The sequence below is a fragment of the Alexandromys fortis genome, unplaced genomic scaffold (genome assembly GCF_014885135.2).
Source record: "Alexandromys fortis isolate MF-2015 unplaced genomic scaffold, M_Fortis_MF-2015_v1.1 scaffold_36, whole genome shotgun sequence".
NCBI classification, from domain to species: Eukaryota; Metazoa; Chordata; class Mammalia; order Rodentia; family Cricetidae; genus Alexandromys; species Alexandromys fortis.
In genome coordinates, this window is record NW_026067915.1 from 4475215 (window position 1) to 4499824 (window position 24610).

Genomic DNA, 24610 nt, shown 5'->3' on the forward strand with positions numbered 1-24610 from the left:
TACATTTGCAATGACTCAGAAGCTGGCTATAAACTCTCGGCGACAGAATGAGAATGTAATCTGTCCACAGCAATGGAGATTAATCACTTTGATAAATTCTTGATGATGCTGCCTCATCTCCTGCAACTCTGGGATGGTTTACGAGTCTACAGTTAATCCTTCAACAACCCACAAGTACTTCGTCCCTCACCAGAGTGTGACATTTTGGGTCATGGAAGAGGTGCTACTGGATAATACAGTGTAGAAGACCCAGGTCATGAATATGAGACACGACCTCAAAAGAGGTATCAATAAAGACTTCCAGTTGCCTCTACCCTAGGTAAAAAGGTAAGACAGGTAAGAGGATGTAGTGCGTCTTGTAGGCATTTGACATCAGGATTGACGGATATAGACATGGTTTCCTTTGTAGATATTATGTTCAACCATCCCTTCCACTAAGGTGCAATGCCACAACTGTGGTCATCAGTAAGCTGAACTGAGCAACTTCTGTCTTTCATCCTTTTCTAATTTTCTAATTTCTAATAAGGTATGGTTTTATAAATTTAGTGGTGGGACACTTAATTGGTTAGTTTGGTTCATTTATATTTATTGTACTTTTTGATATTTGGGGTTATTTCTGCCTTGTTTTATTTACCCAACTTTCTCTCTGCCCCATTTTCTCCCTTCTTGATTGTGGGCTCTGAAAACTCTATTACTCTTATTCTCTTGAGTAGATTTGACTAGTTTGGAATTCATAAATCTTATTTCTACCGTTTTAGTGGTCCCCTTGAAATTTTGCCCCCTCTGTGGCAATGTTACCTTGTCTAAGAAAAATCAATGCTTTTTCTATCTTCTAGAATGATACAAGAAACTTAAATGACTCAATTTTCCAAATTCCTCTGAGTAGTTACAGTATGTTATAGGCTTGCTTTTCATCAGCTCTGCAGGCCAGGCATTATCATACTGCGTAATGAAGAAAAGATTTCACTCTCATACTCGTACACTTCATTGCTAAAATCATTATTATTTGAGACAGGATTTCTCTATGTATCTCTGGCTGTTCTTAAAATTGCTATATAGACCAGGCTGGCCTCAAACTCAAAGAGATCCTCCTGCCTCTGCCTCTCAAGCACTGGGATTACCAGTGTGTGCCACCATACTTGGTTTGAATATGACTGTCCTTTCTAGGAAATGTTTTTCTTCTTTCTAAAGCATATCTTTGGAAGATTTTTTTTAACTCAATATCTTCATAATCTGTGAAAATGCTGTTAAAAACCCAAAACTGCTTCTGTTGCCCTCTCATCTTGTCTTAGGGTTTTGCTGTGAAGAGACATCATGACTACAGCAACTCTTATAAAGGAAAACATTTAGTTGACGCTAGCTTACAGTTTCAGGGATCCAGTTCATTACTGTTATGGTGGGAAGGGAGGCATGGTAGTGTATAGGAAGCTCGAGAAGGAGCTAAGAGCGCTGCATCTGGATCCATAGGCAACAGGAGTCTGAGTGCTATATTGGGCATGGCTTGAGCATATGAGACTTCAAAGCCTGCCTCTTCAGTGACACACTCTACACCTACTCTAAGAAGGCCACACACCACCTAACAGTGCCTTCTCTATGAATCAATTATCAAAACACATGAATCTAGGAAAACCATACCTATTCAAACTGCCACACCTCTTAAAAGATTATTTCACAGACCCATTAATCCAAAACTGGCAGTCACTTGCTATCAGTACTGTAAAATACTCATTAGAAGTCACCCATCAGTGTAAATGATAATCCTTTGTTAGGAGTCTTTATGTCTGGACTGTTTTGAGACAATTTTGCTCATCTGTTTGAGTGTGAAGCTCTTGTTATATAACTTTTCTTGGCACTTTGTTACCTTAATCTGAGCATTCATATATTATTTGTATCTTTCACATATTCTAGAAAATATTCCAAGTCATTATGTCCTCACATTATTCTTCCCACCAGAAAGTCTCACTATTGTCACCCTGTCTGTCCTGGAACTCACTCTATAGAGACAAAGTCTCAAACTCACAAAGATATGCCTACTTCTGCTTCTCAGTGCTGGAATTAGAGTCATGTACCGCCACACCCAGCCTCTACTCTGTTTTTTTTGAACCCCCCCCAAATTACAGATGCATTAAACCTTCTTATATGTGGTCCTGAATGATCTGGAAATTGCTATGTGGGCTAGCACGGCTCTCAGCTTGCAGTGATGCTCCAGCCTCAAACCTCCTCAGTGCTGGGATTATAGGTATGTGCCAACCCACCTGGCTAGACTACATAATTAATTAGTTCTGGCTGGTCAATTTAGATCATTTCGCATCTACTCATTTCTAGTTTTTTCATAATATGACAGTCTTTTTCTAGAATGGCTGGGCCAATATTTTCAGTAGTAAGTGCTCTTTCAGAGCACTTGTTAGTGTTCAAGAGTTAAAACTCCTTGTCCCTTTTCCCCCAGAATGCCATGGAAGCGATGCTGTGCCACTCTAGGGCTGGGTGAGCAATCGTCACTTGGGTTCTGTCAGAGTCTTCCTACAGATACTTGAGGGACCAGTCACCATATGTGAAAGGGTAAAGGATGGCTAACCCAGGTGAGGTCCCAATCACAGCGACATAAGCCAGCTGAGAGCTGCAGCAGACAACTAGTGAACCAGCGCAGTCCCCAGGTCCCAGCCGAGGGCTCAGATGACTCAGAGATGACAAACCATTCTTCCTGTACCCCCAGCTCCCAGTCCACAAAATCTCCAAGCAAAACAAATGAGCATTTAAGCCACTCAGTTACAGAGTAGTTTACTGGACACCAGTGGACTGTAACAATACAAACTAGTTCATGTTTTGGTACCCGATAATTAATTGGTAGTCAGCCAATCAATCAACCCTCTATCTGGCTGACTCCTGCACATCTCAGCTTGATTCCTTATATATCAGGCAACTCTTTGGTAAGTTAATCCATAACCACCTGGAGGCTGCTTATTTGAATGCCTCCCCAGTAAGAAATCCCCATTTCTGGTTGGTCTCAAGATGATGCAGATTCGAGTGGATGTGGTTGGGACCTTGGCTGGGTTGTCAATTTCAGCTTCTTCACATGTGGTGTTTGAGCATCAGGTTACACACAGGAGCCATTTCTATTTAGATCCCTTTCTGGAATTACTCACATGGCTTATTTAACATGGACTACATGACTCTAGCTACTCAGTGGAGGTTTCTGTCGTGGCAAAGTCACAGTCATCGAGGGGCCTGCACATTGGCTTCCCCTGTCACGGGCACTATCTGTTTCTGGACAGTCACTTGGCCTGCAAATACTCACCAAACATTGTTTCCATGTTCCTTCACAGACATGCTTGAACTCCCATTGATGCTGCAACCATTTTTACAATTTAGTCTTTCAAGTTTCTGATGGGTGACTTCCCACACTCTACAGAATTTACCAGAAGCTCTGCGAGATCAGACCCATTACTGTCCTAAAAATATTCTTTCATGTGCATAATGACTACCCCTGAGCAACGTCCACTAGCCACCGAGAGCACATCTGTCAAGGTGACTAACAGCTAACCAGCAGTAACATGGCAATGATGAGAACAGGTGACGTCAATGAGCGGCATAGGGGAATCCTCCTGCAGCCGGGGTGGGGTTCACAAAGCTGGTTAGAGGGGCACCGTGCTTCAGTTTTCTGCGTGACCCTGGCCACAACAGGAAAGGTAAGGACTTGCCTAAGCAGTGATGATGGGGGAGAGCTAAAGGGAGAAGACCTCACATTGTCTTCACTTACACTCACTTTCTGATGCTATTTAAAAAAAAAAAAAAAAAAACAACTGCAATGTGTAGACTTGATGACACCCAAGCCACCATTTTTGTTTTTCACATTACCCTCTTTAACAGAAGGAGCAACTCTACAGATTACTTGGTGTTTTCGTAGGTGCTGTGATGGTACGAGAATCATCCCTGAGGCAAGGCTCTGGGCCCACGTGGAAGGTATTTTCTCAATTAGGTTATCTGAAGTCAGAAGATCTACCCTAAACGCAGGCAGCACCTTCTCAGAATGCCCAGATCTAAAGAGGCCTAAGGGAAATGCTTCTGCTTTTGCTGGCTTGCCTTCACATCTTGGTAGTGAGGTCACCTACCCAACTTGTCTTGCTGCTGAGCTGCCTGTCACTGATATTACATCGGAGCCTATCAGGGGCTCTCCAGGAATCTTCTAGGCCCTTGGCATTAGGAAGGGATTACTGAGGCATCCAGCCATACGGACTGAAGTGTTACCTCTCTTGTATGCATCCAGCTATTGTCCGAGTACCCAGATTGCATTGCATATAACCAATCCGATAATTCTCCTTTAGTAGAATTCATTCTATTGCTTCTTTTCCTCTAGAAACCTAATGCTGGTGGATGAATGAAAACACTTTCTAAGTGGGTCCAGCAAAGCTCAGTAGGTAAAAGGATTGAGAGCAGGTTACCAGCATGGGCAGAATCAGAATTCAGCATTTCTGACCTTTAGGTGATTTGCTCTTGCCATGGGCTACCACAGAACTGTACTTTTTAGGCAAACTGCACCTCCTTCAGCGAGCTTCTCTGCCTTCCTCAATGGACACACAGAGCTTGTCTAAGTCCCTGTCTTTAAGATGAACAATCAGAGGCCAGAGAGGCTGTGCATCCATCCATGTGGTTCTAAAGAGGGCAGAATTCTATGCCCGTCACCCTCCATGGTTTCTCCCCTTCTTGTAATTCTCTCTCAGCTCTTAACTTCCCATCTCTCCACAGAAAAATAACAACAGTTGCTATATGACACAAGACTTCTTCACAGATGGTTTCAAGAAAAGGACTGATCTGAGCTAACCTCAGTCCAGCCCAAAAGGAAGCCACCAGCTGAGCTATGGTGGCAGAACCACGAGCTTCTGTTATTCCTAATTATTCCTCCGCTGAAATTTTCATTCAGGTCCTCCATTGGCTAGTCACATACTCCAGGGGGACCCATCACCACAGCCCGCAATGTAAGGGCTGTCCCTATGTCATGCAGCATGCGATGTGGATAATCTTAGATAGTGGCCCCACTTCCACTCACCCCACATTTCCTAGTCTTTCAATCCTTTTCAATGCAGCAGAGTGGAAATGTCTCACAATTTTCTTTTCAACTTCAGAAAAGTAATATTTCCCTCACAAGTCTGTCAAAAGGTGAAATTACAGTATTTCTGATCACTCATTCATGGATTTCCTGGACACCCACCCACACCAGGAGACGTGGTGGTGATGATGACAGTAATGGCAACAGAACCCCATAATGGGAGGCCATCATAACGACACAGTGCTTAGGAGCTCCATGGCAACCGGATTAGAACTTGCTGTGTCTGAGAGACACATTGACGGTCTTAATTTTTCTTCATGCTACAGGCTGTCAGACAAATCCAACACTTGACAGGCTGTCTCATTTTATTAGTTACTCTCTAGCTGGAGTTTTATGATTAATGCAAAGAATATAAAAATGACTAGGTTTTTACTCATGATGTGTGCTTCCCTCTCGTAGCAGATTTGCCCCTGTAAGGGGATGCCAAACCACGGACATTCCCTGCTTTCCTGCATCTGGAGGGGGCTGTGCGTTCAGAGCCACATGGTATAGCTGATATTTATGTATGTCACCTCAAGGCTAGGGAGGGGACAGATGTGGTCTCTCCTGTTTCAGTCATGATCATGGAGGTCAGGCACTGAGGAAGGTCGGATTGTGAGATGGAAGAACCTTCAGTTCCTGAGTGCACCTCAGAGGTGGTCAGAGCTGAGACCTGTGAGTGAGAAACAAACCTCTGTGGGCTGGAGAGATGCCTCAGCAGGTTGAGGCACTTCCGTGTAGGCCTGACAACCCTAGTTGAGTTTCTGGATCCTGCAGGTGGCTGGAGAGGACAGCCAGAAGCTGTCCTCTGATCTCCGGACAAACTGTGGCACATGTGCACACATGCGCACAAGCACACACACACACACACACACACACACACACGCACCTCTTAACACACCTTAACCTAAGCAAATAAAACAACTTTAAAAAAAAAATAAATGGGGCTGGAGAGATGGCTCAGAGGTTAAGAGCACTGACTGCTCTTCCAGAGGTCCTGAGTTCAATTCCCAGTAACCACATGGTGGCTCAAAACCATCTGTCCTGAGATCTGGCACCCTCCTCGGCGTGTGGGCATACATCGAGGCATAATGTTGTATACATAATAAATAAATAAATCTTTAAAAAAATAAATGAATTGTTTTTATTTTAGGCCATGGTGGCTTAGGTGTTGTCATTGGCAATGACAAAACAAAAACGAAACCCAAAACCAACCAACCAACCGACCAAACAAAAATACAACCAATTATCTACTGGTTGACTGTACGACTCCCCCAGAGCTGAGAAAGGCACTCAGATCTTTGCTGTGTGCAGGCATGCGCATCCTCCGATCTGATTCAGTTACAGAAATCGCTGGCTGTGCACCGACTTCGGTCCTGAAAGGCCACCAGCTCACTACTACCACCCAGTAGGGCTGCTCGGTCAATAAGAGTCCTCAACAGAAACGCACAAACAGAAGCCCAGGGCTTCTTGCCCCAGGAATCGCGGCTCTATGATTTTTAAAACAATGGCCCCAGGTCCAATCCACCTGTTTTTCAAGAAGAGAGAGAAAAAGGAAGAAAACTGAGAAGCGAAGTATATCGAGGTTGAGAAGACGGCTATTTTAAAAAGTCTCCTTCCCCTTCCAGGTATAGTGTTCATGATGATGCACTGTGTGACTCAGCTGCACTCAGGGTTCCTTGCAGAAGCGGGGAAGACCCAAAGTAGTCTGATCATCCCCATTACACACCTTTCTGAAAATCTGAAAACATACTGAAAAACACTCCTGATGAGCTACTGCCAACCGCACAAGTGGACTGGCTGACACCGGGGGTATAATGTACAGTCTGCCATCAGCACAGCCTGCATACACATGAGCCCGAGGCTTCTATTTCTAGATTACTGTACCAACACTCCAAGAAGGCATTTTTTTTGAGGCTTAAATATGTATATATAGCTACTGTATTTTTCATAAATTAAAATTTATTTTTCTTACTAAACTTTTCTACCGCAGGCATATTAATCACTTACATATTCAGAATTTAAAAGTTCTCAGTTCCTTAAGAGAAAACATATTCAGGTCAAAGGAGCATTTAAAAAAATGGGGCCTCTGGTAGCCGAGTCCATAGTTTGAAATGTCATCAGTTGCAGGAAAAGGATGCTCAGGGCTATCTTGCATGGCAACAGAGTATCCACGGCAACAGAGTAGTCATGGCAACAGAAAACTCAGTACTGATTTCATTAGTGTAGGTGCTTTTGCTGAACTTGAAAACACATCACTAGGGTGTGGCTGCTTTCTCCCAAGTCTTTCTGTTATAAACACTTAGGGACAATGAGTAGAGCCATTGCTGAATTTCAGACGCTGGACACGTGACAAACTGTGTAGTAAACAGAGAACGCCCAGGGGTCAATAAAGGGGTTTTTGCAGGATGTTTGCAATTCTTCAAATGTCAAACCACCAGCACTTTCAGACTGCTTTCCGGTGTGGGTCTCTGAAGATTCTTACGCTATTATAGTAAATTTATTAAAGAGCAAATCAAAACAGTGACGTCAAACTGTTCAAGTTATCATGAGTTCTCACTGTAAGAGTGAGGATGGTTCATAAACTTCTCCATCTGCTCATATGCCTGTTTATAATAATTCTGCATTCAGCAATGACTGCCTCATTGGCTCCCCCCTATTTCTTTAAACTGAGAAATTGGTTGGTTTTGAGACAGGATATTGCTATGACCTGGGACTCACACTCTTCCTGCCTCGGTTTCCTGTGTGCTGGGATCACAGGTGTGTGCCAGCATACATAGCTTTGCAAAATATTTATTATCACTTCCATTCTCTTCACGAAACCGAATTAACCTTTTCCTGCAGGAATACGAACTTTAAAAAAAGAAATAGAAGAGAAAAGAGACAGGAAAGAATGGAGGAAGGAAGAGAGGAAAGAAGAAAGAAGGGAGGGAGGGAGGAGAGAAACTATTTGCACTTTTTCGAATACTGCATACTAAAAGACTAGTAAGCTGCTTGTCAGAGGAGAATCATGGAGACGGGCACTGAGGATGTGGGGGAGCTAAGGCCATGCAGAAGGAAAGCAACCTGGCTGCAGACAGTGTTGGCTGGTGACATCGCATCCATGATGTCCACAAGCATCTAGAACATTCAACCTTAATCTGTGCCAGTAACACCAGCTCAGTTGTGGAGTCTGAGCTGAGGCAACACCCAAAGAACCAAGGAGAGTCAGCATCCCTGTCACTGTGCTAGGTAAGCGTTCTGTGGAGGGAAGGCCTTCAGTGCTGAGGGCTTATGAGAGAGCCAATCAAACTCCTTGTGGAAGAGGCTATCCACAGAGACTAAGCAGGAAACCCTGAGCTGAGCTTAGAGGAGGCTTCTGAGTCAGATGAAGATTGGCCTGCTAATGGAGAAAGGGAGGAAATCTATGTAGGGAAGTGAAGGGCACCTCACACTCTGAGTGCCAGCTATCCACCCTTCCATGTGCCCTTTCCTTGCGTTACTCCACAGACCCAGTGGGTACCCAGAATCAGCTGGATGAGGAGGAGAGCCAGCAATGACACAAAACTTCCCCATCATCCAGGAGTTCCCTTGGCAACCTGGTAAGGGCAGGAGCTCCACTGAGCAGCAGGGGCAGGTGTGGCCTCTGCTGAGGGCTGGATGAAGGCAAATTTAATCTAAGAAATAATTAGGCAGATGTTACACTGGAAGCCAGATTTCTTTCCCCATCTTTTTTTCACAGTTTCTATAATAACCTAGGATTTCTAAAAATACAGACATAAGGATGGCACCAGCGGGGTGGAGGGGGAGAGCTACAGATTCATCGGCTTATGAAAGAAATGGCCTGATGCCTTCATGCCTCTCAGTTTCAATAATTTTTTGCACCAAATATTGCCCAGCCAATATCTGAGTTCAGAGTCAATCCTGATACTTGTATCTTCGCACAGATTTGGGATGGGGTGCAGGCATCAAGACTGACTAACCCCTAGAGGCTGTTAAAACACTAAAGCGTGTTGAGGCTGGGTGTGGTGTAGTAATGTCAGCACCCAGGAGGTAAAGGCACTGTGAGCAGGCCAAAGCTAGCCTCATCAGGGTTTGAGGTCAGCATGGTCTATGTAAGATAACCCTCCCACTTTCTCCCCAAAGAAGCCCGGCATAGAGGGATACATGCCTGTAATTCTAGCACCTACGAGGCTGAGGCAGGAGAACTACCTTGAGTTGAGATCAGCTAGGGCTGCACAGAACTGTCTTTTAAAAATAGTGTGTTAAAAGAAAATGGAAACAGAAGGAACCTCCTAGTCTCCTCAGGAGTTACAAAGAAGATTCTAAAGTCATGTTTTCTTCTAAGGATTCCATTCTAGACAGTTCATTCCACTGGGAAAGACCTCTCTCCTGCTAGCTCTCTCTGTGGAAGGTTCAACTCTTGGTAACTTCCGCCTGGTCAAGCTACAGTGCTGTGTCTATCAGGTACCCTGGACATCTGGGCATGTGGCCCTGGACATCTCAATTAGAGTTAGTCTGCTAATGCCTTTAGCGGAGAACTGTCATCTTGTAATTAACTTAGAGCCATGACTGAAGCTTGTGACATCGATGACTCAGAACATAACCACTGACCCTGTTCTTCTCCTGAGGGACTTACAGATCATGAAACAATATGTTTAGGAATTGTGAGTAATAAGCTTGTAGCGGGAAAATCAGGAGGAGCTAGCATGCAGAGGCTTTGCCTGAAGGGGTGAGGCTGACCAAGCCCTCTCCTTAAGAATGCACCTCCTCAGAACAGGGCTTTACAGAGACTTGAGAAATCCATCTTGCTGCAGAGAAGCCTCTATATCTCCATGGTGAGGGTATGAAGCCTCTGGAATCAGCCTGCACTCTGTGGGTCCATCTCTTTTCTATGCCTTGGGGGATGTCTCCAGAAGGAGGTTTTGTGTTTGGCCCTGGATAACTTGTGAGGGCACTGCCTTTGCCCTTTCTAGACCAAACCAGGATTAAGCAACATAGCTCACAAGGTCTTAAAATGATCTCTCCATTTCTTTCTCCCTACTTGTCAGGCAAGAAGTTGACAATCTGTAGGCACAGTCTCAGGGATTCTGCCCGCATGAGACTCTGTCCCCACACAGTGATACAAGGCAGGAGGAGCTGCAAGGGCCTTCATAAGCAACAGTCTGAAGCATTTGAAACAGACCCAAAATGTTGCTAGTGTAATAGAAGAACAAGTTTTTAAAATATCCCTTAATTTTAATTCATTTAAAAAACCTACTTTTTCCAATTATCCATTTTGTATCTGTATGTGTGTTTGTGTATATGAACATATGTATGTATGTTTTTTTGTGTGTATGAGCATGCAAGTATGTGTGTGTGAGTACCTGCATGTGTGCCCATGGAGGCCAGCTGTTGATGCTGGGTGTATTGTATCACCTTTCACCTTGTGTTTTGAGACAGGGTTTCTCACTGAACTTGGAGCTCACTGATTACCTAGACTGGCCACCTAGTAAGTCATAGGGATCTTCCTGTCTCTATCTTGCTAACCCTGGGGTTATAATATGGGTTGCCAAGCCAAGCAGTGGTAGTGCACACCTTTAATCCCAGCACTCGGGAAGCAGGAGCAGACAGATCTCTGTGAGTTCGAGCCCAGCCTCGTCTACAGAGGGGGTTCTAGGACAGGCACCAAAGCTATACAGAGAAACCTTGTGCTGAAAAACCAAAATAATAATAATAATAATAATAATAATAATAATAATAATAATAATAATAATAATTCACCATACAGGCTTTCATTCTCCAGGGATGCTGGGATAGAATCATGTCCTTGCACTAGAGTGGCAAAGCATTTTACTGTCTGAGCCAGCTCCCAGCAGCATCCCCCTGGCAACTAACAATTTTATGACATCTAAATGCCAAACACTTAGGACAAAAAATTAGTATTTAAATTGAAATGTGTTGCACACTGTCTAGGAGACTTCCAAGGACTGGTATGAGCACGTAGAGGAGGGCAATGTGACTAAGCACTTTGGAGTGCTGACCTCATACTGAAACAGTATTCCAGATGCACGGGTGCAGGCGCTGAGGGGAGTCCCGAGTGGATGTGCATTGTTTGACACGAACACAGCATTGTCAAGGACCCCGATGTCACAGGCCCATGGGAGTGGAGAAACATTCCCCAGGGAGAGCTCAGAGGGAGGGCAAGGCTTTCCTCGGATTCTGGTGCAAAGGGCAACAGTATGCACAGACAATGTGCACCATGCCTTTCTTACTTTTGCCTTCTAGATGTTTAAGGCCTGCAGACTGCTCCACTAGAGAGACTGCTTCTATGAGATTAGCTAAACCCACCTCCTCGTTCAGCTGTGCATACTGACCCCGTCTCCTTGGTTATCTGTATGTAATCCCGCTTCCTTCAGCTATAAGCAATAACCCCGTTTCTCTGTCACCTACATATAACAAGCACACCGAGCTTCCTGGGTGCTGCAGCTTCTCCATCAGAGCCCAGACCATCCAATCCCAGCTTCTCTGTCCATGTGTCTGTCCTTTCTTCCTTCTCTTGGTGCCCCTAGTCACGGTTCTGAGACCAGAGTCACGTAAGGACACAGTACATTGTAGTAAATAGAAACCGACATTGGAATTGAATTTATTTCACTCATTTCTTTTCACTTAGTTTATTTTTCTTTTTCTCAAATGCAGCTACCAGAAAAAAATTTATTTATTTATTTATTTATTTATTTATTTATTTATTTATTTATTATGTATACAGTGTTCTGTCTGTGTGTCTGCCTGCAGGCCTGAAGGGGGCACCAGACCTCATTACAGATGGTTGTGAGCCACCATGTGGTTGCTGGGAATCGAACTCAGGACCTTTGGAAGAGCAGGCAATGCTCCCAACCACTGAGCCATCTCTCCAGCCCCCCAGAAAAAAAATTGTTTTAAATGAGCCTTGTGTTGTATGTCTGGGAAGACATGTGACATTCATTGTGATTGTGCTTCTCTCTGACTATCCAACAGCCTGCCCATTGCTCCTCTGTCTAGCTCACTTCACTGCTAATGCCACTGTCACCAGGGGAGGGTGGAACACCCAAGGGCCAGGCTGAAAATAGCTTGTGTTGGCTTTTAGCTGACAGTCCAGAGGGACACGAAAGTGGTAAACAGATCCAGGCAAGAGAAGCATCGCTTACCTGAATGCCATGTGGAACTTGAGGGCAAGGTGGCCGAGAGACTAGGATGTGACATGCTGGGGTGTGGGGCGAGGGTCTGAACTGCAGGCGACAGGGAGGCGAGGATGAATGACTGGCCCCAAAGCCATGAGCAGAGATCAGGCTAAGGCGCTAGGAAAAGGAAACAAAGCTGCTGTGGCTGGGCACGGGTCAGGGGTGGGGTGAGGGGACAGGAGAGGACACCTAGCATGCACCCTGCCTCGGAGGCACTTAAGCTGCTTCCCTCATGTCAACCAGGCTGGGGGCCTGGCCAGGTTGCCTATCCACTCAGGGTGGCCACTGTATCTTTATTTATCCATTTAAGATGTGGCCATTACTAGTGTGTTTCCTTTTGACTGTGACAATATATGATTTCCATATAAGCTAAAGAACAAAGCTCTTTCCAGAAGATGAGAGAAAAGGGCAGCAAATGGCCACACCCTGGTCAATGTCTGTTGAGATTTAGCAACAGCGTCTCTTAACGCCTCCCTTATTCTGTCCTTTTGCTCCCTTCCGAAAGTAAACTACCTGGCAGCCACCCAGCTCAGTCTCATGGAGCATTGAAGCCAAGGTCTTGATTTCTTATTGGATACATAAGGATGTGTGTCCATCAAGATGTCCCCACAGGAACAATTGCACAGCTATCTCCTTCCTTCATAGTTACAATGCAATTTGCCTTAGAAATATGTAAATCATTTTGTTTTTCATAAGTTCATGATTTAAATTTTTGTTACATTTATTTGGGGTGTGTGTGTGTGTGTGTGTGTGTGTGTGTGTGTGTGTATGTGTGTGTGTGTGTGTAAAAGCCCATCATTATATAGGGGTCAGAGGACAACTTCTGAGAGTTCTCTCCCTCTACCACATGTGTCCCAGGGACTGAATTCAGGTTACCATTCTTGGCAGCAAGCACCTTTCCCCTGTGGAGCCATATTACTGAACTTAGAACTTGGTTGCTTGGCATGTGCATGGCCCTGTGTTCAGTTCCCATCACCACCAACCGAAGAGTTTCTTCTCATCTATGAGATGGCATCGCTAAAGAAATGTAGGTCGCACAAGGGAGGAATAAAGGAATAAAATACCCGGTTATATTCATCACTATACTTCAATAAAGTAGGGGTTCTATACAGGAGCAATTTCAATTACAGCTCTGGTCAAGGGGTGCAGTTGGTGCATCAACGGCAGACTGCCTATCACCAACCTTCACCAGCCTTCTCCGCTACTCTAGATCAGGTTCTCAGCAACGGAAGACATGTGATCTCTTACTAAATTTACACTCAGAAAAAATGGGAGGGCAGAGGAGAGAAGTGATGTGGACAGTAAGAAGAATGGCCCAGTGTTTATGGGATCAGCCTGAACATTCGACATGTATGTTAACATGCGAATCCCCAAGCTTAAGTGAACAGTGCCTGACTTGCCCTTGTCTTACTCAATTGATACCTGGCATACCCAGGAACACAGACTCCAGCTCTGCCTCCATAAAGGAGACAGTCCGAAGCATGAGCTGTCTCCTACTGGAGCTTGTAAGACAGAAGCCCCACCCTTTCTGAGCTTCCTGCCCTCCCTAGGCCCACTTCTCTATGGTTCTATGCATTGTTCTTGGGGACCCTTTTTGATAAGCTGACCCACCGGGTTCCCTCAGGACTCACATCTCTCTCTATTACACTTGCCATGAGAAAAGTGAATATCCTAACAATATCAGGTCAACTGAAATATGGGTTATTTTTTTTTTCTGGATGAAATTTCTATAGCTAGTCTATTGAAGTAAGTTATTGCATTTTATTTTTTTAGTTCAATCATTTAACACTTACACTTATGGTCAAAATAACCGTAACATACGAATGAAATGAGCTGACCATTTATCCGAGTCTCCTCTCTCCCGAGGAATTCCCCTTTGCTGTGGTGAGAACTGCTTAGCTAGGTCTCCACGTACTCAGGTAAGCTGCCCTTGTCACTCTCGCCGGCTTTCTCTCAGGGTAGAGGGCTGGCCACGCCTCACAGAGATCTTCAGAACAGCTGGCATTTTGGTCATTACTGTTCCTGTGCCGTGTTTCACTTCAGAGCACCCAGCCCTCCCCTCTCATTTACCTTCTACTGCAAATAGGAACGCAGGGGTGTCCTCCAGCAGGTACCCAGGAAACGATTCTGGTTTGCTATCTGGGTAACTCCCCAAGCCATGGTGCCTGGGAGTGCCCTGGTGCAGTTTGAGCAAAGCCAAGTTCACCTGAGAGGCACTGCTGGGACACTTGTAGTGGGAGAGGACCAGCCCAGGAGGGGAGAGGCTGGCAAACTGCCACAGTGAGGAGCAGTCACAGGGAAAAGGCTGCCAATGACTCAAGCAGCGGCAGGGCTGGGAGGGAGGGAAGGACTGGATGGAGAGGCTGCAGAGCCAATGGGTCTTGGGTTTGGAAGATTCATAGGTTCTGCCCTCAAGAATCTCTAATATCTACCACACATTAGTATAGCCAGTGACTCAAGTCTCTGAAAACTCTGAGGTCAATTACAAATGAATATAGAACTGATGGGGAAAATGTCTTTTTAAATTGAAAAATGACAACAAAACAAACCCTGCTTAACCTTCTCTTTTTCAGAAGAAAATTCCAAAATTTTAACGTTGTCAAACAAAGCAATGTCTGTCTGTCTGTCTGTCTGTCTGTCTGTCTATCTATCTATCTATCTATCTCCTCAATTTAGGTACTTTATGTAGAGTGAGGGTGAGGGGGACCCATCTGAGCTGGCATCTGGACAGAGTAATAGAGACTATTTCTCTCCTTTCTTTAAAATAAGATTGCTAAGCAAATAAAGGTTATTTACTAAATATTACCGTTTGCTGACAATGCAACAGCTCATATTTGAAGGGCATTTCATAACACTGGACTATTTTATGCCCTTTTCATTTATGTCTCAGGAGTCTATATCAAGGTAGATATTGTACTTTTCATCTGGGCATCGCAGTTGAGAAAGCACTTTGTGAAGTTACATAGTTGCTCAGAGGATAGGGGAGAGCTCAGAGCACATCCTCTACATCCAAACCCTACATTTTCTCCTCCCATATATTTTAGCAGAGGGTCTTTCATATAGAAGACTGGATTTATTTACTAGCGTCAATAGGGTTCTGAAAACTTTTCTCGGATATTCCCTGGCAATTCTATGGTGAAAGGCAGTCAAAGGCATCAAGCTATTTTCCAGTCTTTACTGACATTGCTGACAGTGGAAAAATATCTTAAGATTTCATTGGCAGAAAGGAACCGTTTAGTTGAATAAATTTAAGAATCCCAACCTACAATGTAAAAGGCATTAAACCAATTAGGAGCCCTTTAAAGACCGCGTATGCTAAGGGTCACACTGGACAGCATTTCTGCCTTAGATGTATGTGAATGACTGCAGAGATACAGAGACCTGTCCTATCCCTAGAGAGTCCTTGCGAATCTTTTCATGAAGGGAAAACTATCTGGCCTCCAATGTTTAATTTTTTTAAAAAAATAAGCAAACAAATAAATAAACACTCAGCACGAAGCAAGAAGCAAGGAAGAAATAGAAACCCAAGTTGTAACATGTTCCCATAGCGATCACTAATTAGGGTCAAGACTTATCAGCTGCTGGGCGGGCAAAGCCCTGGGGAGGGGGCCCAGCAGCTGTTAAGCCATGGAAGCATGCTCTAATTGCTATGTTTTGTTTGGAAATTGATCCCAATAATTAGAAGCGCCAGGATTTGGACTCATTCATTCTTTATCCAGAATCCAGCACTGCTGCACTCCACGGCGGTTAGGACCAGACAGTGGCAGTGTCATCCTTTGCAAAGGATGAGGGGTGAAGCTCCCACTCCCCCAACCTTGGGAATGCCCCTCAGTAGCTGTATGATTGCCTGTAACATCAGAAAGGCGAGATTTAGGGTCAGTGGTTGTTTGGACCTAAAGGTTGTGCCCGTTATAATTTACATCACTTTCCCGACTTTAGTCTAAGGGAAGATTTCCCCTCACTTGTCAGGCGAAGCAAACACGAAGACAGAATACACAAGCCGACTTCAGTGTGTGATGCCACAGTTCCTCGGATCCCTCCCCAGCTTTCAGAGGACCCACCAGAAGCGGAATCCTGGACTATGGATGGCCTTGCTGAGGCTTGGCCCTGAGGGAGAACGGAGTGGCAAAGGCTTGAGGACTATATTACCCACAATCCAGCTACTAATTATGCCTGTTACCCATGCACCTGTTTCCACAGGGTGAGGTTGAATTGACAGCATGTGAAAGCTTAGGCAACATTTTCTTAGTGGCTCACACAATAACAGTGCATCTTACATTAATGATATCTTAGATTTTTATGGAGAACGATCATAAAGTCAAATACTTATGGAGTCCCACTATGATCCGAGCTCCAGACTGGACTAGCCTGAGGAAGAGGCACTTGTGGGTGCATGAGGACCTGAGTTTGGATCCCCAGAACCCACGTAAAAGCCAGGTGTGGTGTTGGAGGAATAGTTGAGAACTCTACATCTTGCAGGCAATGGGAAGTCAACTCAGACGCTGGGCTGTATTCTGAGCACAGGAAACCTTAAAGCCCGTCCCCACAGTGACACACTTCCTCCAACGAGGCCATACCCACTCCAACAAAGCCACACCTCCTAATAGTGCCACTCCCTATAAGATTATGGGGGGTCAATTACAGTCACACTACCACACTTAACAACTGGATGCCAATAGCATATATGAGTTATTATGCACGTCAATAATGGGGGGTGGTGGTTAGTGACGGTTATGACCTACCTCCTAACTACCGAATTCTCTTGGCATCTCTGCAAACATGGACCATTGGTGCCTATAGCGGTCCAGGTGATGTCTGACCCCTCCAGCTTTTAGAGTTTAGAAGAAGAGACACTGTGCAGCATTGGGCCTAACTCTGAATGACAGAATAATTTATCTAATGCCTTTCAGATAATGCATGGCTTTACGTAATAGGCAGACATGGGACACACAATCAGCACAGGGGATTCCTCAATCGTTTTCCTACCTCTCAAATCTGCTATGCTGTCTTGCAGTGCCCCAATTCTCCTGCAATGAAGCCTACCGTCCCTTCTTTGAGATGTAACACATGTGTTGATGGGGGAGGGGAGAGACTATCTTTCACAGGTCTCTTTTTTCATCAAGGTAGACGAACTCATGTCTTTATGGCATAGCCTCTTCAATCTGTAAAGCCCCCCTCTAACAAATAAGTGTTTTATAAAGTGAGGGGGAGGGAAAGAGGGAGAAGGGGGGACAGAGAGAGAGAGAGAGAGAGAGAGAGAGAGAACTATGGTCCCATAGGAAACAGAAAAAGAACAGAAGTCCCCATACAGCCTGGCAACTTTCCAGCAGGCTGAACTAGCCTTATGAGCTTCTGGGATTAGAATTCAGCAGCCGAAATGAGCCAATTAAAACGCTTGGCCCCAAACTGTGTGTAGATAAAGAGCTTTGCGGCTACAGCAATCTAACCTGGGCTGGAAACTCTGCGGGCTGACTGCCTAGCGATTTGCATCTCAATCGTTTTCATTTGATTCATTTTATCCACTCAGCAAAAGTCTGGCGCTGCTTGGTTTAGGAAAGCCCTGTCTTCCATCCACCGCCCCACCAGGCTCTACAGACACAATGTGCTCCATCCTCAAGGTTTCCAATGCAGTGGCTTCGCTTTGACTCAGAGTGGCCAGTGTCTGTTGTGTCAAGTGAGATCTCCAGAGCATCAAAAACATGGACTGCTCAGGGTTTTCCATTCAACTCAGTAGCTATTCAAATCTCCAGTACCATCATGAACGGTTCTTTATGACATAACCCAAAAGCACATGAGCAACACACGGAAAGTCATACTCATATTCTGCCATAAAAACCAAGAAACCACATTGATCCCACTCACTATTTGAGAATCATGCATATCTATACACCAAATTCCAAGCAAAAGGCCATGTGGTCCCCAAAGCCTATCAGGTTCCATGTGTCAAAAATCGAGAAAATACAACCCACGAACCAGTTTTTACTCATGAGGAATCAACACAAGATCATGCGGCAACACTTTATATTGTACCACGGAACAAAGAATGATCATGTTTTTGATGTGCATTTTGAACTAAGTCACACTCGAATTATAATGACGTCTACAGTATGACGGATGCCTAAGACATGAGAGCGACTTGATGCTTGGTGGCTTATGTAGACGGGAAACGACCCAACCCCAGTGTTCCCCCACCAAGATCCTGACAACCTTGGCACATTCCGGGTAAAGAACGAATGCGGCATGAACTTACTTAACAGTTGGCAATAGAGGGCCTGTAAACTTCTCTTCATGGTATCATCTGGTCCTGCTTGTCCTCCAGTTTATTCATGATTCTGTCTAGGAAAACGGGAGAAGAAATTGTTACATCAAGGGCCACACATTCCCAATTAGAAGAATTCCATTTGGGTGTGAGCAGTGCACACAGAGTTGTATTGGAAATAGAAAAATCTTAAACACAGTTCAATTTATAATGTTCTATGTTAGACCATTACCACTGACCAAATCCCCAAGCCATATGAACACCCCCATCCCTGAAGACAACCCCATGGGCAGAGAGTGAGAACCTGGCTTTGAAGGATTTTTGTAGCTCTCACAACACTATAGTCTAGTGGTTCTTAACCTGTGGGTCACGACCCCTGGGGGGGTGATTGAGCAATCCCTTTACAGGGGTTGCCTGTGACCACCAGAAAACACAGATATTTACATTATGATTCATAACAGTAGAAAAATTACAGTTATGAAGTAGCAAAAAAAAATTCTGTGTTTGGGGGTCAGCAGAGCATGAGGAACTGTATTAAAGGATCACAGCATCAGGAAGGTTGAGATCACGGATCTAGTCTTAGGAGAAGAACAAGGGTCTTTGTTTTTTCTAATCTCTTTTTTGCTGAGGGGTTCACTAAACCAAAACAAGAAAGATTTCTCACACTGAAAATGCGGGCTGCAGAATGAATTGTTAGCTGGGCATGGTGGCGCATGCCTGTAATTCTGGCACCCAGAAGATAGAAGCAGGGGAAGGGAAGAGTTCAAGGCTAGCCTGAGCTGCACACTATGGCCTTGTTTCAAACAAAATAGCATAATAAAATAAATAACACTTAAAAATAAAAAACAGAAATAATTATTATAAAGGATACTTTTATGGAGTATTTAGAAATCACAGTTAACTGAAAATATGGATAAGAATGACTAAGAAAACACAAATGATATGATCCCTGCCAATACGAGGCAGTTCCTCAGACTCTGGAGAGCAGCACCTCTCTGGGTTTCCACATGCACTCCATATGCCTGCGGTGTTTTATATATTATCACTCTGACTTTCCCTCCTAGCAGCGGACGCGTGCTGCTGTGTCAACGAAATTTACTACCTGCCATTTAGGTAGCAAATATTTATTTAGGAGAAGTTCCTAGAAATGAAAATGCAAGGAAACAATAAAAGGCTTTGGAGAAACCATAAATTTTCTCTTGAGAACCAGTATCATAGAATAACCATTTAGACTACATTCTACCCAAGAATGGAAACATACAATTTCCTTTCGTGCCTCCAGGTAAATACTACATCTTATTGCTTTAATTTGTACTTTATATGCTTAACAGTCATTTACCTTAAAAAGTTAGAATTTATAATCTTTGACATTCTTTACCAGCATACCGGGTTTTTATTTTCTTATAACACCCCAAGTAGAACTAGCTTGCCTTAATATTTTTTAAAAATTGAGACATAATTGGTATATCATAAAATCCTGCCTTTAATGTACGTGACTAGCTGGTGAACCCTCATCAGAGAGCTTCCATGGGCAGCAGGTGGTGACTGATACAGAGACACGTGACTGATCAATGTGTAAAGAATAAAAAGATCGTGGAGTGCTCGGTCCTAAATGGGAAATCTATATCACACCCTCTCCCTTCAAGGCTCAGGGATCACTGCGGAAGAGGGGGACAGGGAGATCATAAGAAGCAGAGATAATGGGAGACTGACCCCAAACAGTGTTTTCAAGGTGTAATGAATGCAAAGCTGTTGTACCCAAGCACCCACAGTGGCAGTGACCGCACTCACAAGACCTGCACAAGATCAAGCCAACCCAAATAGCAGCACTTATGGGGAAGGGCTGACAAAGTCCTACTGATGACTGCTGGGGAAGGAGAGCCAGTTTCTTCAGGGATTCAGCCCGATAGGTCGTCCATGCTCCAGCGGATGACCTTACACATGTGTAGACACTGGCAGTACCAAGTGAAGTAAATGGGTTAAAGAAAGCATACACTCCCCGGGGGAGGAAAAAGGGGTAGGAGGGATATGGGAGGGGTTACAGCAGGAGGAGTTTGGGGATGGAGCTGACAAAACCACATTATATGCAAATATGAAATTCTCAAGCAATAATTTTTTTAAAAAGCTACTCGCCCATTGTCACTACCTATTCCAGGACGTTTCATTACTGTATCCACTACTCATTGTTAAACACTTGTCTCCTTCCCTGATGACCACTAATCTACTGGTAGCCCTTTAGAGTTACCTATTCTAGGTTTACATAAATATAATTGATCACACAATACATGACATCTGCACCTGGCACGTTTTACTTAGCATAGTGCTTTTGAGCTTTACTCCTGTGTGGGACATATACCACATTTAAAAAACAAATTTATTAAGAATGCCGCTCATTTCCCCATTGTTAGAAAGACCTTTGTTGGTCTCTTGTTACAAAATATTTCTCTGTATTTTTCTCTTGTATTTATATTGCATTTATATTTATATAGTATTTTATATTGCATTCTTTATTTTCTCATTGCCTTTCTATTCTTAGATGAGTTTCTAGACTTTGTGATACTTTCCAATTTCTGTTTTCTCATTCTACCATTGGAGTGGTGTTTATATTAAACCATTAGTATAGTTGCTTTTCTATTATCATTGTTTTTGATATTTGTCTTATTGGTGTTTAGATGATTTCAATGTATTAACTTTATAGGGATTATAGTGGGGATTTCTTTTATTTGCTTAGAAAAGACTTTATCTTCAAAATTCCAATGCAGTAAAGGAAAAGGAAAATATTTTAAAATGTGCCACTGTGGATATCAGAATGTCTTCCAAAGGGTGAGAAGTTATCTTTTCAGGACCACAACTTAGTGATGTCCTCAGTTAGGCAAATTAAGATAATACACCCCTAAGAGGAAGAGAGACAGAGATCATAAAATTGCCTTTAGTTAAAATTAAATAAAGATACTTGAGCTTCTAAGTATTAGTTTGGAGAGATGGGTTACAGAGGAGGGTCAGCAACAGCAGAGGCTGACGTGATAAAACAGGAGGTGGTTAAAAAAACAGGAAGAGGCAATTCCGAAACATGCTGGCGGGTGAGGCTGAAAGATAATGGATGGGATGAGAAATGGCCCTCAGGGGATGCCCATGAACTTTAGCTTTCCTCTGCTTCTTGTTTTGCACTATCTTTACTAACAGGCTCACTCTGCATTCCTTCTCCCACAGTGCTCACCCACGAAGAGCATCCTTGAAACCTTAGGATACACCTTCATAAAATAGCCCATTGCTACTAGGACTTCACAGGGACAGTTGAGACAAAAGATCACGTTCTGAGCCAAGGGCCACCCCGCTGCCAGCAGCCATAAGCAATGGGTAGTGGACATCTATAGAGTACTTAGGGCATGGTAAACACTCAATAAATATCCAGTAAACAGGGGGCAAGTGAATATATAGATGATCAAGTAATAGGAGATCAGAAAATAATTGTAGTTAACTTTGATCAAGGAGAATATAAACTTAGTCATCTCTAGAAGTGCTTAGTGGTTTTTGAAGAAGCAAGCGATGCTCCCCAATATAAGGAATAAAGCAATTGACAAATAAAGCAAGAAACAATTGAGTCAGCAAATCTCAGAATTTTGTGACCATCTGAGTTTCCCAGGGCTATCCCAACAATAGACATCATCTTGTATACTATTTATTCAAAATTCAACTTGATTTAAGTCCTTTGATGGGATTTCACAATGTTTTTTTTCATTTACATCCTATTGTCATATCAAGTAAATTTGTAGGCATTTTACATGTATCTTTTGCCACTGTGATAGATTTCCTGTTACCATTTTATTCTCTAATTACTTTGACATGGGAATGATCGATTTCTGTATATTCTTTTTGTGACTGATCTGAAGTTACTTGCTGTTCTAATGAAGGCTTCTAAGTTGAGTCTCTTGGATCACTTGTGTTACTTTGAATAGATGGGGAATCATAGTTAGATTCTATCAGAAGCTGTTTTATTAAATCATACTTAATTGATTTTATATGTATGTGCGTGGCAGGGACTGCTTGTGGTACAAGCATGTACCACATGTGACATGTATGGAGGTGACAGGACTATGTGGATCCAGAGAAATGGAACTCAGGTCATCAGAAAAAAAGGTGGCAAGTATCTTTTCCATCTGAGCTTCTCACCAGTCCTTGAAGATACTTTTCAACTATGCAGTAGGAAATATTAACTATATCAGTATGGTTCCTTGGGGAGTAATTTAAAATCCTAAAGAATAATGATTAGTTTCTGGAGTGAATGCCTAAGAAATAAGAGGGCTTTAACAGTAAAAAAGAAATCATAGTAAAAGAAAAATAATCTACTTTAACTATTCCAGTTCTGGGACAGTCCCTGTAGATAAAGTCAGGAAGTCTAGAGCTTCAGACTATAGTTTTAACACCTTGGAATAAGTAAACACTAGAACCATTCACCTCCTGGCTCGGGCAGTAAGTAGACCTCTGACAGCCATAGAAGAGGCTGGTCCCTGGAGAATGGGCCAGAAGGGTGAGGTTCAATTGCCAATAAGTAAATAAATAGAAGACATTATAATACTTTAGTATCTATTATAGAGTCATAGTAAATAAAACAGCATGGTGCTGGAACAAACAGAGACACATGGACCAATGAAACAGAACAGAGAACCCAGAGCTAAGTCCACATTTCTATAGTCAACTAGTCCTTGACAAAAGCATCAGATATATACACTAGAGAAAGAACAATAACACTGAAGAAACTGGATAAGCATATGCACAGGATTGAAAACTACATCCCTTTATCTCATCACTTATAAACATAACTTAAAATATAGCAGCAACCTGAACGTAAAATCCCAAACCCTGCAAACACTTAAATGAAATGGGAAATATTGCAAGACACTCTTTAGAGACAATGGTTTTATACATAGCATCCTACAAACACAGAAAAGAAAAGCAAACAGAATGGAGTGACATTACATTAGAAAGCTCCACACAGCAATCAAAACTCAACATAGCAAGGGAGGCAGTCTAAAGAAGGGAGAGTCACCTGACAGAGTGATACAATTATAAATGGGCAGATTACTGGATCAGAATAGACCCTTCTTGTTTGGGGAGGCCACTAGTTTGTTTCCTGACCACCATGACTTGAAATAATCACACAGAAAATATATTATTTGCAATACTGTTTGGCCAATAGCTTAAGCATATTGTTAGCTAGCTTTTATATCTTAAATTAACCCACTTCTATTAATCTGTGTACCACCACATGGCTGTGGCTTACTGGCAAGGTTCAGGTGAGCTTTGGCGGAGGCATCTGTCTCCTGCAGGCAGCTACATGACTTTTCTCTGACTCTGCCTTCTTTCTCCCAGCATTCAGTTTAGTTTTCCCACCTAGCTCTATTCTGCCAAGCCACTGGCTAAAAAAGCTTTATTCATTAACCAATGAAAGCAACACATATACAGAAGGACTTCCCACATTACTTTCTCAAGGAAAAAATAAGAATGGCCCAAAAAATATATGAAAAGCATCAGTATCATTAGCCATTAGGAAAATACAAATCACAACTACAATGAGATACTGTCTCAGCACAATTAGAATGGATAATATATTTAAAAAAATAAGTAAAAAATGCTGGTGAGGGCATGGGAAAGAAGGAACTAACACTTCTGGTAGGAATGCAAATTAATAAGTACAGTTAGATGAAGGCGTAAGTCACGAACAAGGCCACACCAGTTTGGAGTTATGATTAATAGGGTGTTATTTATTTAAAGGGGAAAACTTACAGATCACCATCCCAGACAACAGCCATCTGCACAACCAGGAAGGGAGTCTAGTCTCCGGCGGAGCAGGAAGTGAAGAGAGCGAGCAGAGGAAATAGCCGCTTTTTTAAAGGGAGAGAGACCACGCCCCAATGGGCTGGTATCACAGCAGCTATTGGTTGGAGGGGCGGAAGGACCTCCCGCAACACCTCCCCCTTTTGTTTAAGTAAGAGAGTTCTAAACCTACTATGAAATTATATACAATAAGTACAAATATCCTATTCTAACTAGCTTAGGTCTTGTATAATAAATAACTTGGCCAAGTCGTGA

At 43.3% G+C, this 24610-nt stretch overlaps 1 protein-coding gene across 7 annotated transcripts in view; it reads right to left on the minus strand.

Moving 5' to 3' along the window:
* Tmem108 (transmembrane protein 108) overlaps window positions 1–24610 on the minus strand; it is a 297548-nt gene that overhangs the window by 116057 nt on the left and 156881 nt on the right. For 4 of the 7 annotated variants that reach the window (XM_050139491.1, XM_050139494.1, XM_050139492.1 and 1 more), the window contains one exon: window positions 18512–18597. In XM_050139491.1, coding sequence (XP_049995448.1) covers window positions 18512–18551 — 40 coding nt within the window. In that variant the 5' untranslated portion in view covers window positions 18552–18597. The remainder of the gene's footprint in view (window positions 1–18511; window positions 18598–24610) is intronic. The other 3 variants (XM_050139493.1, XM_050139496.1, XM_050139495.1) reach the window with 1 other exon arrangement.